Here is an 18,698-nt window from a genome sequence, read left to right as displayed (position 1 = left end):
TTAGATGCATGAATTATATGTGATTAGGTCTGCTGTGGCCCGTCACACTGCTTTTTTTTTATAAACAGAGGAGTTATGAAAACATACTGCTGCCAGTCATCATCCAGTCGTGTTTACATGTTGATCACATGGATTTCATATAAGATTACACTTTTTACATCCCCCTCTGGTAAAGAGAGAAAGGCAGAGAGAAACAGACAGAGAACCAGACCTGCAGAGTCATACACTGGAATCTCAGCCAAGAAATATTATCCCCTCTGTTTCTCCCTCATTCGTTTCTGTACTTCCTCTGTTACCCCCCTCTCTGTCTCTCAGAGAAGCTCCATTTCCTGTTCCTATTAACCTGATTATAGACATATCCTCAAAACAGAATCCAAAGGTACACACCCTCACAGTCACACACACATTCACACAGACACACACAGCTAATTTAGCTGATTTAGGATGGCTTCTGGCCAACCAGACCTTTTCCATTTATCTCCGACTGAGCTCAAGTGCAGTTCACAGTCACGCTGGCCTGAGCTGTAAATCATACAGGAGTGCCCTCCATCTATTGGCAGACACGTCCTTTGTGTATACCCATCTCATTTTGCTGTATTCGGTGTCTCCTGGCTCTGCTCCGCTCAAATCAAAACCGAGCGAGTTATGTAAGCAGCTATTTTCATATGCTGGGGCAAGCATCTGCCCTGGAAAACCAATAAGAGGGCTGGTCCCTTGTGGATGGAAATGGCCTCATAAGCCTCTGAGGAATTGGCAAATAAAGCTGTCCATCACTGTCTGGAGGGTTCATATTGTACTCTCTTACACATGGTGAGCCGGCAGCAAGGCTCTGTGTCTACCACTTTGGTCCAGACTGAAAGATCACAAGAACTACTGGACCACTGAGCCTAAGTGCAGCCACAAAATAAACACAAATACAACATGAGACAACAAGAAAGTAAAATTTAGGGAACAGGAGTGTTCTGAAAGTGAAAATGTAGAGCTCAGGGCTGCAACTAATGATTATTTTCAGTAAACTGATCCTTTGTTTTTTTATTCTATTAATCGGATAGTCTGTAAAATGTCAGATAATAGCAGAAAAATTCCCACCTCTAGATAATATCTTCATATCATATGTTTTCTTCAACCAAGTCCAGTGCATGTGCCCTTGTTAAACGCCTCAATCCACTGTCAAAATTGTTGTCCGTAATTATTCTGTCAATTAGCTAACCATTTAATTAGCTAAACACTCCAGCACTAATGGTATGTGTTGGCAGGCCTTGGAAACAAAACCCTTCTACAAAGTTCTACGTAGCATTTCAGTCATGTTTTTTAGTTATCCATCTAACCTGCATCTGGAGAAACACATTTGCTTCGGTTTAAACAATCCAGCTGCCTACACATGTGATGGCTCGTGTTTCTCTTTTATGCTATAAGTCTATTTTCTTCTGTTTTATATGTGTAACTGCAGTCACTGAGTACTGGGCTCTGAGCGCTGCCAAAACATGGGAAATCTACAATCAATACTGAACACATCCTGTGCAGACACAGACGGAGGACTAACGCTGCTGCTGTTGCTCTGCTGATGCGCCAGTCTGCCAAGGAGGAGGGGGACTAAAAAGATACAATAAACCTCATCTTTGTTCATCATAAATTTCTAATGTAAAGTGGTTCAAATATCATTGCCTTAAGACTGCAATGAGTCTGTTTTCAGTCAAGCTCCATATGGTCCTGATTGATCCTGGCAGTGTGTCAGCCACATTAACCAACAATAAAACCCCGCTGCCCTCTCGGCCACAGTTATCAAAACCAAAACAACTCTATTTAACAATTCTGCAACCCATCAAGTCAAGTAGCATCAGATTTGCCTGAGTACAGCCAGGGCATAAAGCAGCACAGATCAGCACCTGTTGGCCTGTGAGACATCAAACCAGCTATAAAAATGACCCCAAGTCAGGACCTGTGGGCTTCAAAGCCTCGTTCAGCTACAGTAAAAGCACACAGCCGACTGGCACCTGCTCATCTGTAACATATCTAACCAACTATAATCAGCTTTAAAGCTTAACACAAATCAGCACCTGTGGGCAACAAAGTCACTAAGTAACCCCAAAACTCAACCGTTAATCAGTTGTGGTAAGAAACAAGTGTCAGTTGCAAAGCTGATCCAGGACAGACCATTAAAACAAATCCCCTAAAATTAAAGTAAGCAAACATCTGTAGCAGATCAGAAACTGGATAATCTTAATCACCTGGAGTCAAAGAATGAGTGAATTGATGTTTTTATGACAGCCTGGTGTTTGACCCTTCAAAGGTCAAAAAGGGCTTTGGGTGGGACCTGGACCTTTTCTACACCATGTGCTGGCATTTAACAACAGACTCTACTGGCAGGGTAAAGAAGCTTCATATTTTGGCATGGCCGTGGGCAGCCTAGAGCCACAAAGTTATGAAACTGAAATACTTCCAGATTTCCACCTTTGTTCGTTTATCTTTATCTGCTTTTCTTCTCCACTGCATTTCTTTCTCAGTCTTTCCGTCTCGCTCTCTTATAACACTCCTCTAACTGTAGGCTTTTCCGGCTGTTCATCTTGTTTTGCACTCCGCAAGTATCCACACTTTGCTCTCTAATCGCTCTAGGAATGGTTATCACGAGCTGAACCTCTGACAGGTTTCAGCTCTGCTGACTTTGACTTAATTTTCTCATTTGGCTGTCTGCTCAGTCGTTGCTTTATTCTTGGCAAATATAGAGTATGTGGGTGTGCAGTGGACACAAGAGGTCCTGAATGTAGGCGTGTTTATGCCTTTATACACAGAGCAGACCAAAAGGCCGAATTCCTTTGAGTTTTAGTAATAATATCTGTAGGCAGACAATGGTACAGATAATTCATTTGAATTTCATTTATACACAAAGGTCTAATAAGAGCAGTTCCCTCTAATAAAAAAGTATTATTAGAAACAAGAAGAGTCTACAAACTGTTGGAGCTTGACTGGTAAATCAGCCAGGCAGATATATTGCATCAATATCAGCTTGATGCAAATATATCGTGAGAGAACACTGACAAGGTTATTTTTCAAATGTAAAATCTACCACTCAGTATGTATCTTCACAATTCTTGATGAGAAGAAATACCTATATCAAGACTGTTTACATGTTTATCAGCTGATATATCGATCTAAGTTTACATGCTGATGTTTAGCAGATTGTAATGTTGACGATGTTCAGCATCTTAGTTTAGTATGTTAACATGCTAACACTTGCTAATGAGCATTAAGCAAAAAAGGTAGCTGAGGCTGATGGGAATGTCATTGTTAGAGCCAGGTTTGTTTTTTTTTGGCAGTACCCTCAAGTGCCCTCACTGGTAGCAACCATACCAACCAAGAATCAAATAAGGAAGCTACGCAGATGTTTTGTAGCTGGTCATCAGTTCAGGTGGAAGATGCTGAGTTTCAACCGTGAGTGGAACATAGAAATAAAAACATAGAGATTAAATATTACTGATTTGTTCTTCAACTTCAACTTCAACAGAGTCATATAGAAAATCATATCATTTTTAATTACACACAAGATGAAGATCATCATAAGAGAAGCGTATTAATGTTAGAGAAGCAGAACTTGCTGGTAATGTCAGTTATTTGGTCACAAATGGATCTGCTAGTGGCACTAGAGGAAAGGTCACAGCATCATCAATTTCATCAGGATTCATCATCTGGGAACCATGAATATTTTTACAAACTTTCATGGTAATCCATCAAATGGTTGCTGAGATATTTCAGTCTGGGCCATCGTGGTGAATGGACGGACAGACTGACACCCCGCAATTCATTAATTCATCCTCCCACCCCTCTGTTCCACCATCCATCTCTCTACTATTTCCTCCTTCCATTCATCTTCTTATCATCTCCTACCGGCGGTGTCAGATTCCACCCTCTGAAACTTCCAGATGTATCCTCTGGAGCTCCATTTTTTTCGCCGGTGCAGAAAGCACGCAGGCTAACAAGCTGAGACCCACGCATGACATCATCCCCCCTGATGGTTGTCAAAGCTTTCATCCTCCCAGCATTCCCTCTCTATAATGCAGGGGTGGTTGACACTCTCCTCGCCATATCCATCCAACAAACACATACACATAGTATGTCTGCAAAATCTGCTGATCACAGCAGTTTTCAACATGCAGGGAGACACTGGGGACAGTGGCTGGGGTGGGGTGGGGGACTTCTGGGAAACATGAAATACCTCTGGAGAAACTAAAAATACACACACCAGGGGTCAAAGAATAACCTTCCTCCAGAATCAATAAGCAACATGCAAAAATAATCATGTATGTTATGAGGGAAACCAGGAGAGAAAACACTATAACCATTAGCTTGTGGGTAAACTTCATATTCCTACTAATCACCAACTCTTACAACCATCACCGCAGGTTTATTTTGGGCAAAGCCAGTGAAAGCAAAGACAAACTTTGAAAGAAAACAGAGGTACAAATGAGAATATAATGAACAGAAAAAAAGGAGCATTGACTGTCGTCACTTATCCTGTGCAAACACAGAGCAATTTCACATAAAGTTCCTTGGCAACAATCCTGACATAATAGTAACTGCATGTCTCTTTTTGAATAACATGCTTTGTACTGTATATTAAACAACATACGGTACAACTAATTATAGCTTTATAAAGTTGCAATGCAATTTATTTTTAGTGTGTTTTAATCAATCAAGTGACACCAAGGCTTTTAGCCAGACTCCCACTTAACAAAACCAAACACATTGATCTGCACTATCCATTTATATTGCTAAAATTTTAATTAGTGCTACAGGAACGCATCAGTAGAGTGCTTCTAGCTCACTAGTCTGCTGACAAGGTGGAACTGATGCCATTAATTTATAGGAAAAACAAGTGAGAAGTAGCTTAGTGGTGTAGTTTCAAGCTCACTGTCTGTTTGATCTCTCAAGCTGATTGAGAAAAAAATTGAGTGCTCTTGAAGGAATAGTTCCACACTTTGGAAAAAATATGTTTATTTGCTTTCTTTCCAAACGTGAGATGAGAAGATTGATACCATTTCATTTTGGTGTGTTAAATATGATTATGGTTTTAAAGAGTTATGTGCTAGGGTAATTGTTTCCACCTGCTTCCAGTTTTTATGCTATACTAAACTAACTACTAGTTAGTTAGTTTAGTCTAGCTCCATTGTTAACGCTCAGATGTGAGAGTGATACAGATCTTCTCATCAGGCTTTTGAAAAGAAAGCAAAAAAGAAATGAAACACACTTTTAATAGATAAGAGTTATTCTAAGTGTGCTCTATTGAGGGCTGGCTCATTGTTTACTATAATTAACATGTTTCACAGCAGCACTGACATCAGCAACACACCCATCCTTCTTAAGCCCTTTAGAAAAAAGCTCAAATATGTGTTTAGTGTGGATCATAACAGCAGATCAATGTAATTGTTAGTTATGGGATGCTGTGTAAATACATCACCTGGATAGAAAAGGAAAAGCATACATAACATTATATGCTTAGAAAAACTGCACAGACTGTATGATTTAAAGAGCCTGCACAGTGCTTAGACTTTACAGTAACGTGTTAAAATTAACACAGTATATACAATATCTGTCTGCTGACTCAGTGTTACTGTCATGTGCCTGAGATTTACTGTGATCAAGATAAATATCCACAAATAAAAATGAAAAATTCTGATTTAGCAGTGACAAGTCATACACACTCTGGAGAGAAGAGCTGTTAATTTCATTAAGCAGGTGCGCACACAATATATGACTGTTCTCTGCTTGGAATTGATATACTGAAGATTTATTTTGCTTTTATAAAGTTTCTCATTCTTTCTTCAGATTCTTCCAATCCAGCGGCATCAGCTGCCAAAGCCAATACATTTGTGGTTCATTTCTTTGAATCAAGTTCCCCTAGTACCTGAGCATTCAGACCAGACAGAGATATCTGTGTTGAAAACATATCTATGTTGATGTGTGTTTTCAACACATTTTTGAAAAGATTCTCTCTCAGAGGTGAAAACAGCTCACGGTGGACTGGAGTTCAAAGAAAAAAAAAAAAGAAAATGGACACATTTTTCAAATGCATCCACATTAGCGTGGACATGGCCTCAGCAGGAGGGAATCCCACCCCCGTCTACACACTCCCTGTCTCTGTCAAACACACAGATGTGTTTGGGGAGGGTCACAACTTCCCTTGATGTTTTGTTTCTCCACTGTTTTTTTTTTTTAAGGCTACTCAAGAACAGTAAAGAAAAACACCACACAGGACATACACGCCCACACTAAATACTAAGAAAAAAATCTAATGTACACACAAAAATCTAGACAAAAAGTCAGACAGGGATGCTGAGACATAATGACAGTGGATAATGATACAATGACAGAAACAGAGCTTCCCCCCAACTATTAATGTCAACATTTTCTCAGAATTTGTTACATGAACTTTTCATTTGACTGTCAAATGTATTTCGTCTCTGCTGCTCTTCTTCAGTTTGTCATTAGATTTTTCTCATTTTTCATAAACGCTATATTCAAAGCTGCCGTTGAATTGGCAAAAAGGCCTTGAACGCAATAAACCTGCAAATTCTGTATCTAACATCAGTCCCATGAGGATTGTGATTCAAGCATTTCATGAACAATCCTGAGAAATTGTGTGCATGAGAGTTTAGTCAAAGTTTGCTTTTGGTATGAATCTCAAAGTTCCTTTTTTTACTTGAGGAATGAACAAAACATTTCTCTTCTTCTTGCAGGTAAACAGGCAAAAATAGACAGTTTGATGCCACATCAAAATACTTTCAGCTGACTAAAACAAAAGCGAAAAACTTCAGCCGTCATAAACATCAACGGTAATGTCAGGTCTGGTGTCAACTGCTCTCTTAACAAACCAAATCCAGTTGAGGTCTCTGGAGGTTAGTAAGAGGCATCCAGGCTACAACTACAACCTCCACTTGTTATTTTTAAGTCTTTTAGATTCAATATTTTCTCCAGGAGACAGTAATTGTATATGTATATACTGATCTATACAGCCTCTTACTTTTTAATGTATGTATTTCTTTTATTTACTAAAAAGTTAGTCATGCCTGACACAAGGGCTCTGGTTAATTCATTTCCAGTTGAGGAAAATACTTGTTTTCTTCACACATCTGGCCTCATTCAGATCCTATCTGACCGACAGCACACTGTAACATACGCTGTTCAGCTGCTGTTTTCCCATGAAAGTTTTGTCTGACACAGGAGCATCATGACTAGCATGGCCGTTCGAGTTGGCCTCTCGTTGAAGAGGTTAATGTGAACATGTTGCCCCAGGCAGATCGCCATAGCTCCACTGCTCCCTGTATGATGCCAGTTTGATGGATAGCTCAGGCCCCGTTGCTGGCCTGGGAGAGAGACGGGGTGGTGGGGTGGGAGGTGGGGGGTGGCGGTTGGAGACTGGCCTGGTGCACAGATGCAGATGCAGCATTGCTCAGGCTGCAAACACACACACACACACACACACACACACACAGAAACACATACAACCAGTATCCAAGCTATCAGCACTTTGCAGGTAGCGAGAGCTCCAGAGGTCTGCAAGTATGTGTGTGTGTGTGTGTGTGTGTGTGTGTGTGTGTGTGTATAACCAACCTTATCAACACTGGACTGTCAGACTGGACCACTATTTCTAGTCATTTTTCATAATAAAAGTGCAAAAGTTACAAAAGTGCTTTTGTAATTTTTCCCTCAAAAGCTGTAAGGAGGGGATTCCATGATTACATCAAAGGGGGGACAATAGTGGAACTGTCTGTGGAGAATAGAGACAGAGAGATGAATACAACAAAGACATTCTCGATGTCTTTAAAGATGGATAATTATATTGTTGTTTACATTTAAACATTCTGCTTTGACAAATATAAAAGTGGTTTATTACACTTGTGGCCAATATTTAATATATAGGACACATTTTTATATTCACCTCATCTTTGTGAAGCAAGTAGAACCAGTGTGTGTGTACATGTGTGTGTGTATGTCTGGCAAGACTTCATAGGATCATGGTTGGAACACAATGGCAGAAACAAGGAAATGGCTCTAGATTTGACTAAATCCTGTTTAACAAAAGAATCACCTTATCACAAACTACACCCAAAACAAAACTGGGTTTTTCAAATCGATGTCAACATTGGAACATAATGAAACTTTCAAAATGCATGACACTGTCATACTACTGCAAAACCAAAAAAGGCTTAAGGATGAGATTCGAGTAAATGGCTGGAGCGCAGAGAATGCACCAACAGTCAGTGTGTTGGTTTCAGCTGTCCACACTTAAACATATATTCAATCAATATATTTGACATTTTGGGAAATACACTTTGCTTTTTTCCCAAGAGTTATGCCTGAAAATCGACACTGCTTTTATATCTGTCCTTAAAATATGAAGCTTCAGCTAGTTAGCTAACCATAAAGGCAAGAAGCAGGGGTACACAGTTACCCTGGCAGTCTCCGAAGTCAAAAATATTCCTACCAGCACTTCTAAAGCTCAGAAACTATCCCATTGCATCTTGTTTGCTTAAACTCTAGACAGAAGCAGAAACTTAAAATCACATTTCTGGAACCTGCTAAACAACAGCTGGGGTGCAAACAGTTGAGCTGCTGAACATAGATAATGGAAAGTTGGATAAACTTCTGTTCATTAAGAAATAGTTACACAATGTAACTGTTGTTTTTATGCCAATCTAAGCTAATCACCTCCTTCCTCTTGCTCCATACTTAACAAGCAGATAAGCGTGGTATTAATCTTTTCATCTAACTCTGAGCAAGAAAGCAAATTTTCATATTTTTCCAAACTTTTTCTTTAAGCACAAAGATCAAAAAATGCTCATATGGGTTATTTTGAAAGGCACTTGCAAACAACCTATTTTGTCTTTTAAGCCTGAGAACATCTTGACCACAAGCTGCAGAGATGTTCTTTTCTGTTTAAAAAACAGAGGCAGTGGTTGTCCACTCTCCGTTTAACCTCTGAACCTTTCACTCTACTTCTTGTTTTGGCTCAAACTGGTGATAATGCAATCTCCTCCCACCCACACATTCTCTGAAATGGACCTCCCCTTTGAACTCCCCAACGTCTCGCCAGCAGCTTCCCGACAACCTCTTCGACACTTTCCCCTTTGCCTCCGTGTCTGCCCAGCTGCTGCCTCCACCTCCCTCCTCTTTGCCCCTGATGCCTCCCAACAACTGTGCAGCACCAGGGGTCATGTGACCGAAAAATACCTCAGCATACACAAACTATCTCTGGACATGGCAGAGTCTTGCTGACTGAGGAGACAGACAAAAATGCGCAGGAGTAACTGATAACTTGTGCTCTGCTGTTGAGATAAGTGTCTGATAAAAAGTGGTGGTGAAATTTATATATGCCTAATAATTTTCATATCATCAACCCTGAGCAAATGTGGGACTATGTCTACTTCTTAATGATCATTTTTCCTTTTAAAAGCACTTTAGAAAACACCTCTTCAATATGGAAACAATTATTCTGGTGCTTAATGGGGTTAAGAGGATGCTCCTGAAAATGGCTGAAATTGTAGCAGCTTGAAGAGAAGTGGTGATGAGTGATGGAGTGTGAAACACATGGTGAATGCTTTTATGTGTTTGGTGTGTGTCTGTGTGTTTGTACATGTGTGTGTCTGTGTGTGGCTTGACCTTGTGTGGAGGTTAAGACCTATGTAAGCTGACACAATATGTGATGTCGCACCTTCACGGGTGTCTTGTTTATTTGAAGACCTTTTGTGGCAGATATCAGTTTCTTTCCTAAGTGTGAATATGCTGCTGGATGAAGTTTGAGGATTATTCTGCACTTATCTCACTATCACGTGAGTCTTTGTGTTTACTTTCAGGCTTAGAGGCCACTTATAGGGGGATTAGGTTTTCAAACACTTCATGGAGATATCCCCTGTTATTCAAACACAATCAGGATAATTGTCTGGCAAAGTGGGTGTCCATGCAAGTCTAATGCAAATATTAATGCTAACTGATGCACACATGTAGCTGTTATGCAAATAGCAGGAGTCAGTTCATCAAGATAAACAGCTATTGGCGCTAATTCTGTAGTGGGGTGTCATTAAAACCACTGCAGAAGAAGAGGGTGCAACATCCATCCATTATCTATACTGCTTACCTGTAAGGGTTGCTGGGGGGATGGAGCATATCCCAGCTGACACTGGATGAGAGACGTGGTACACCCTGGACAGATCACCAGACTATCGCACGGGCAATTTACAGTCACCAATTAACCCAAACTGCATGTCTTTGGATTGTGGAAGGAAGCCAGAGTACCGGGAGAGATGGGTAGAAGGCACAAGGAGAACATGCGAACTCCGGGCCTCAAACCCAGAACCTTCTTACTGTGAGGCTACAATGCTAACCACTAGACCAAGGGTGCAACAAGATGACATAATTGAAAGAGCACCAGTCAAACCTCAAACAGTGAAAAACCATGTAGGAAACATGTTGAAACATACAATAATTTAAGAACATTCTCATTATTATTCCACACCCGTCTGACGTTTCCATCTGCTGCTATTTTCAGTCTTTTCAGTCTCCAATTTGTAGAACCTGTTTCCATCGCACTTTGTTGCATTTTGCTTTTGTCTACACACCAGCTTCTCCACCTCAGCTAAGAGTAAAAATGTTTTTTGCGATATTTCAACATCTTTTAAAATTTCCAGTATTTCCATTGAGGCTTTTTTATTCGCAAATTGAAAATGCGCATAGAAATAACAGATGGATGGAAACCCACCTTTAGTCAAGTCAGTCAAATGGCCCAGTCAGCACCTGACAGAAAATGTTCACTGTTTCACACTCACAACCAAAAATGGCAGACAAAGACAGTGCATCTACTGCACGTACCGGCTTTTACAAGAATGAGAAGGAAAATGAACCAAAACCATAATGGTGCCTGGAGGTGACTTCATATTAGTGGTCACTACACAGAAACAGTTTTGGCTCAAACATCACCTTGGCAACCCTGAGTTTCCTTTATTTCTGTCTCACTTCCTTGTCTGCAACTGTCAGACACAGACCATGACGATTCAATGATGAGTCACCTGGGTGTGTGTTACTGTCAGTCATCACTTTTATTTATTTGCAATTTATACTATAACACTGCCACGCTTGCAGCTCTGTGAGGCTGTAACACTCATCGTAAGGAAATTTTGATACATAAACCAATGTAATAGACTAACTGAATATTGTGACTTTATGGTGCTGTTAGATGAAAAGTTAAAGTCAAAGTGAAGTTTTTTTTTTTTTTGTCTTTTTTTTGTCTTTCAAGAACATACAACAAGGAGTGCACAGCAGAGCCAAAAAGCATCTCTCCTAGCTCAGTATGCAAAAATGGACATTCATTAAACAAACAGGACAATACATGTGCTGTAAAGGTAAAAAGTTAAGAAAAGTTAAAGGACCACTAAAGTTCACAGACCTTTACACAAGACCTTAACTGTCCAAACTGCATTATACTCCATTCAAAAAATTGTTCAGTCTGAACTTCAAACAACCTTCTGGTGACGCTAAAGGAAAAGTCACCCTGACAAAATATAAATGATGCAGAAATGAAGCTTATTTTGTAGATAGGTCTGTAAAAATTATGACCTCCGGTGACCTGGTATTTCATAGGCAAACCAAATAACCCCAGGACCCACAGTTTGAGTCTGACTGGAAACCTTTGTTGCATCGCATACCCACCTCTCTCTCTGCATTTCCTGTTCATAACTACTACTGTCAAAAAAATAACACAAGTGTTAGGTTTTGTAGACTTAATAACAAGACTTAAAGATGCGACTGTCTTCAGCTTTGACCAGGAATGCCGTGACTAATGTTATAAAACACACCAGCTTTACCTGAACTCATCCTCCACTCTGCAAATTCTAGTTTCACGGGTGCCACATGCTGCACAGACAGCAGAATCAGTAACATTACAGTTACACATCTGTATTGGGTTGAAGCAGCAGAGTATGAAACTAAGTCATGTGGGTGGCCCTTGTGGTTTCTCAGCCTTGAGGGCCAAATCTTTGAACCCTCTTTTGACTGCTCTTCAAGGAAATATATGCTCTTCTGTTTTGTGTTTATCCACAGAGTGCAACTTCCTCCGACATTAGCTATTTTCAGTCACCTCTGTGAGAACACAGGGTGGATGAGCTTGTTTTCATTTGAGTTCAGTGACACTCAAAATGAATGTCAAGTTAACTTGTTGAAATTAAATGTTTACATCTTCTAAAGCAAAACACACACGTCTATGTCAACAGTGTACAAATCACTGTAATCATTACAAATAAGCTTGGCTAAAAAACTCTTTCTTGACTTTAAATGAAAAAGAAAAAAATCCTTGATACTTTGAAAATGTGTAGATTTTAATATTTGTTCCATGTCAGTATTAATCTGACTTGGCTGACTTCTTAATTCATATTTGTTGTTAGTTACTCAAAAATTAACTATTAAACAGCTTCAATTTACTGCAACTAAAGGCTGAAACATATTTCCCTGGGCAACACATAAGGGACCATGCACAGGTTGATCACAGACATTCAAATGACAGATATTGAGAATAACATTTGTTTCCCATTTTGTCCTTACACCTTGCCAGAACTTGCTTGAGAATCTCGCCTTACTGTGCGAGGAACCATCAGCTGCACAAAAAGTTTCAGTTCAACTTGGTTGCATTAAAAACTTTGTTACTTTGGTCCTACATATACTATGCAGTAAAAAGTGTTGCATTCATGCCTTTATGATAGCAGAGACACAGACAGGAAGTGTGGGGAGAGAGAGTGGTATGGCATACAGGTCCTCAGCCAAAACCAAACCAGGAACACTCTGGTTATACTGAATACATTTTAACCATGAAGCCACTGGTTGTTCCACATGAAGAACACAACAAATGAGTTTCTGTTTCAAGACCACGTATTGTTCCACTGCGTAATACTGGCTCTTAATAAGAAACACAAATACATAAATGTTGCAGTTAAAAACTGTCAATTATTGGTGCTGAGCATGAAGTTCATTCTTGACCTTGGTCACAACAGTATGTGTAACAGTTGCATCACAAAGGTCAGCGGATGGTCATAGAAATATCATGGGGATCATTCACATCTGACACCAGACTGTAGCTTCTCCCCCTATACACAACCACAAACACGCTGATGCTAAGATAATAAGTGGGCAGTTGAGACACTTTACTGATAACATCTTCATCAAAACTTCATCTCATTTAGTTAGTTTGACAGATGTGTCAAAATGTGACCATGATGCTTAGAGGTCAGTTTATCACAGTCGGACTGAAAATCTAAACCATGACGTAGGTGCTAGATTGTATGCAGACATCTTTAAGTGTGAAAACCTGCACCTCTACCACATCAGCCTAACCATAAACTGCAATGCCAAACATTTATGAGAAAAACATGCTGAGAAATGCTATCTATGTGGACACTGCTGCTGCAATGCAAGTGAGCATGTGATCTTCCTCTTAGAAGACATGACAGGGTTTCTCATGAGAAAATATGACTTGATTGAGCAAATTCATGTTTTGCAATTGCCAAGCAGACCAGGAAGCCACTAGTCACACCTCTATGCTTCAGGCTCTGGGTTAGTACCGAAGTCTGTGAGGGCATAAGGCTGGATGTCTGTACAAAATTTAATGACAAGCCATCCAGTAATTGTTGAGACATATCATTATATATCAGCTATGAATAATAACCTCATGGTGTCGCTACAGGAGAAGTCAGGCGACATTCTCTGTGAACCATGAATGTCTGTACAAAATTTCATGGCAGTCCGTCCAAAGATTGCTGAGATACTTCAGTCCAAACCAAGGTTAAAAATGTAACTCTTCAAATACAAATTTGAAGAGTGCTATAACATAAACATATAGTATCATTACATTATCACAGAGACTACTGTTGTTTTTATGTTGAAGCACAATGGCATTCATAATTGTGATTATCTCTAGTTTCTCACATTAAATTAAATTACAGTAGCCACCAGAAGTCAAGACAATAAATTCTATTTCTTTCCACACCTTCTATGCGTGGACATGACTGCAGACCTCTAAATAATAGCTACACTTGACAAAATAAGGATGCTAAAAATGAAGACATAAAAGATGCTGAAGAGGACACAAGCAGGGAGTAAATAAACATAATCAGATCTTAATTACTTAGTTTACGTCAAACTAATGCTGATTGCTGCAACCAAGGGAGTAGACTGATTCAAATGAAAGACAGTAGAGATAGCAGAGGAGGAAGAGGAGGAGAAGACATATCGCTAATGACGGCGATGTCCGAGTTCACTGCTCAGTCTCGCCAGGCTCATAAATTCAATTCAGAGCTTTAATGTCAGAAGACTTATATCCCCTGACCTTACAGCTTTCATTGAATTAAAGGTCTACTGTGGTCATCCACTGCAGATCTCTGTGTGCGCAGAAAAATGCAGAGAAAAGACAAGTTCCCAAATCTGAGATGTGAGAAACTGCAGGGAAAACCTATCCCAGTCCCCGAAGGAATGTTAAGGAATCTAAATCAGCTTGTGTTCAACAAACCTTTCACCCCTTCTCTCCATCTCTGTAGCTGAAAAAAGTTAGTCTAAGACTAAGACATTAGATGCAAGTAAGAGGAACATGTAGTTTATATTCTGGATACGCGACAAGCCTGATAAACAGACAACTTCTAGCATGTTAAAGAGCCATGTGAACTTCATAATGTCTTGTGGCAATTTGGCACATCTGACAACATCTCATCATGTGTGATCTCCATGATGCTCTGCAGTCTCTGTGTTGAGGAGAGCTCACAACAGCAGCTCCAGCTCATTCACAAGCATAACAACCAGAGACAGAGATGAGAAACAGAAAGTCTCATGTAGGGTAGAATTATTAGTTGATTAATAAGACAATAAAAACAGTAAGTGACTGTAAGTGCTTCATGACTTACAGTTTCAGCCATTTCTCAAGCAGAAATACCAAACATTCTCTTCTTGCAGCTTCTAAATTGTGACAATGTATGACCTTTTTTGGTCTTATGTCAAAGCAAAATGAATTTCTTTGGGTTTGGTTTATTAGTTGGATAAAACAAACAACTTAATAACATCAATTTGGGTTTCTGAAAATTTTGATGGGTGTTTTACTATATTATGACATTTTGTAGACTAAACAATGATGAAAATACTCACAGTGCATCGACAATAGTTGTAATAATTGAATAGTAGTTGAAGTCATTCATCAAGCAGAAAAGGCAAATATGTGCTTGTTCAGCTTCTCAAATTTTGCTGCTTTATCCCATTTTACATCATTCTTAATAGTTCTGGGTTTTGGGACAATTGAGCAGACAAAACAAGCAATTTGAAACCGTTATCATAGGCTCTTGGAAGCTGGTGGGCATTTTTTACTACATTCTGTTTATGTACCAAGGATTCATTGATTAATTGAGAAAATAATCATCAGATTCAAAAGATAGCCCTGGATTATTTTTTCAACTAATCATCTGTAAAATGTGATTACCCATCACAACTTCCCAGAGCCCAAGGTTGCATCTCCAAATGTCTTGTTTTGTTTGATGAAAAGTCCAAAACCCAAAGACATTCAGTTTATAAAGATATATGATAAAGAAAAGCAGCTAATTTGAGAAGCCAAAACTGAAGAAAGTTTGGCATATTTTTACTAATTTTGCTTGAAAAATGACAGAAATGACCCATCAATTATCAAAGTAGATGTCTAATTGATTAATTAACCCATTGTTTCAGTTCTAATTTTGATTTATTTGTCAATTTGAAGACATTATTTTGGGCACTGAAGAGCTGTGATGGGCATTTTCCATGTTTTTCCCAACACTGACAGACAGACTGAAAATGAAAATAATCATTAGTTGCAGCCCTTCTCCCAAGTAAAGGTGTTCATGCTCTTTCATACACGTTCTTAGTGAGCTTGGTCACTCTGGTCCGACACTTACACTGATTGAAGCCAGATGCCCCTCTCCTCTGCAGGACCAAACTCAAACCACCTGTAGCCCCATCTCCGTTAGGAATTTACAGAGATTAAATACTGCCACTACAATAACCGCATGTGGGCCTCTGAGGAAGGCAGTGATAGCACAACACGGGATCTCCCAGTATGGTCTTCCACCTCTGTGTAACCCAAATGACATCACAGTCCCGGACAGCTCAGACTACAGTACTGGACTTATCAGTTGGAGCGCAATCAGCTTGAGGTTGTTCAATTACCTGCAGCAACCTGATTGGAGGAGCTAAATAGGGGGTGGGGGTGGGGGTGGGTGTAAACTGAACCAGGTAAGTACACCTGATTTCTTGATGTGATGATGGTAATGATTTGCTTTATGAGCTTCTGCTGATCCCCTTACACACAGACTCTCTCTCTCTCTCTCTCTCTCTCACACACACACACATAATCTCCATCTCCATCTCTAACTCAATTCTCTAATGACCATCACAAGCTGCAGTATCACATGTAAGCGTAGGAATCTGAGAATTAAAGAGAGACATGCACTGTTTACTTTGCTCCCCCTCTTCTTCTTCTTCTTCTTCTTCTTCTCTCTGTCTCCCTCCTCCCAAACTCAGAGGAGTGGTTCACTCAACTTTTGCCGGTACTTCCCTCATGTTTGAACCACTTTGAAATGACTGAGAAGTTAATTCACTACTGCTGCTCTGGAGCTGAACCTGAGATCACTCCCATCACCAGAGGGACTCCCCTTTACCAACACAGATATCTATTACCTATTACAGAGCCCCACTCCTGCTTAAAGCTGGTGTAAAGTCAATATTCTTTCCATTTTCACCTTCTTAAAATTTAAATCTAATCATCACTAATGATCTGTGGAACATTCATCCCAAATGTTTGTCTGGTCACAGGGTCTGACATGATTTCACATGACACAGGCTTTGCAAACACTCTGCAAAAACATGGTAAAAATAAAACATGTATAAAATACATGACTCTGCAGGAATGTTTGCAAAGAGGAAACAAAAGTTACTTTTCCAGGATGTCTTGACACTGGTGTGTAAACACTGGCATCGCAACATTCAATTAAGGCGCAATACAGTAATTTGACTGACTGTAATGTCTCTTATATGAGGCAATGCCATGCTGCTGCTCTTAGAAGCAATTAAGTAGGCTACCCTGCGGTTTCCCGCAGTCAGAATAAATAACATCTGGGCAATCGGGACGGAAAGTATTTAGGGGCAGTTTACGGGGACACTGTGGTGCCACCACCTTTTAATGGGCGTGCAAGGCAACGTGAGTGACACACCTAATGCATGCTTTTAGTAGCCCAGTCGTCAATTATGCAGACTGTGATGATCTAAGCTGCCGGACGGCGTGCGCAGAGATGCGCTGGAGACCTTGGCGCAGTAGACAGAAAGCGCTTTGCCCGCCTGTCACTCATTATTTCGTCCGAGAATCGTTACAAATCTCGCCCGTTCCTTTCAAGTTATTACTCACCAACAACTGCCGCTGCTGTCAAAGCGATATGTTGACTTATCCTGAGCATCTTTACGCGCGCAGTGTGTCCCGCAGCTTCAGTTATTCCACGGACTTTTTTCTCCCCTTTTCACGCTCGGTGTTCAGACAGAGATCCTCAGAGAAATCAATTCACTAAATGACTACTAATAGCCCACAAGGCATTTCCTGAGCTGCAGCATCGATAGGTTCACAGACTGAAGCCCCGTTTAGCTCCACTGCTCAGCACCGCTTCATTGCGTGTCGTCTGTGTGTTGAAGTAAGCGGGACAGAAGGAGAGTGAGGAGGAGGAGGAGGAGGAGGAGGGTTCACTAAGTAAGGAGTTCACTATTCGTGGGATCTCATAAGCTGTGTTTTGCGGGGGCTGGTCTGCCAGTCCATGCATGGGAAAATTTTACCAGTCAGAGCAGTGTCTGGAGAGGAGAACATAACTGTCAGGCAGTTTAGACGAGAATAGTCTCATTTTATCAGACTGTGTCAGCAATCCTTCACTTCAACAGTTTTTCACTCTCTCTTTCATTCTCTTTGATGTGATATTATAGTATTTAAGCGTCATTATAATTGGATCATATTCAATTACAACATGTTATTGGGAAAGAGTGCATCATGAGGAGAAGCGTTACAACTGAATAATACCAGTTACAGTCAGAGACTTAAGTGAAATGTAGAGCAGACTTTAGACAAACATCAACACTGGTGGTTTTGCTTTCTGATAAAATTGGTATAACTTATACCCCTCTGGCATTCAACCCTCCATGTGACTGATACATGTCCCAGGGGTCCTGGTTTTGTGCTGAAAGTCATAAGGCCACTACTGTCTGAAGAAGTCTGGTGTTCACCACCTGTGTTATACTGTATGTATGATTTATCCTGTAGCTCCCAAGAGATGTTTTTCATCTCTTGAATAACTTTGTCTTAGTTAGTGGCTCAGTTGATAAAGTCACATGGAAAAAATTTTAGCAGAAAAGAAACAAAACTTGAGTGATACATTTGTTCAGCCGTCTGTGTTTGGCCAGTAGTTCAGTTTCTGTACTGGAATGAAAAAGCCATTAATTCAGCTCCTGATGACTTACAGTGTATAGTTACAAAAAGTGAGGGTTACAAATAGTCTGAAATGTGGTGCAGAATCAAGTCTGACAGCTGGAAAGAACTCATGAAAATCACAGGATTATTATAGTGAGGGTGGTGGTCAGTGTTCGTTCATGGGGCCCAGCAATACACCCCCGATTAC

The 18,698-nt window shown here is 40.1% G+C and overlaps 1 protein-coding gene across 1 annotated transcript in view; it reads right to left on the bottom strand.

The window, feature by feature from the left end:
• itga1 (integrin, alpha 1) overlaps nucleotides 1-17,750 on the bottom strand; it is a 46,916-nt gene extending 29,166 nt beyond the window's left edge. The window contains 1 exon segment of the mRNA XM_018662373.2: nucleotides 17,450-17,750. Coding sequence (XP_018517889.1) covers nucleotides 17,450-17,498 — 49 coding nt within the window. The 5' untranslated portion in view covers nucleotides 17,499-17,750.
• Nucleotides 17,751-18,698: the final 948 nt, after the last annotated feature.

Source organism: Lates calcarifer, linkage group LG9 (genome assembly GCF_001640805.2).
Source record: "Lates calcarifer isolate ASB-BC8 linkage group LG9, TLL_Latcal_v3, whole genome shotgun sequence".
NCBI lineage: Eukaryota > Metazoa > Chordata > Actinopteri > Centropomidae > Lates > Lates calcarifer.
The sequence above is the reverse complement of the archived record's forward strand: the minus strand, read 5'-3'. Positions and strand labels throughout refer to the sequence as shown.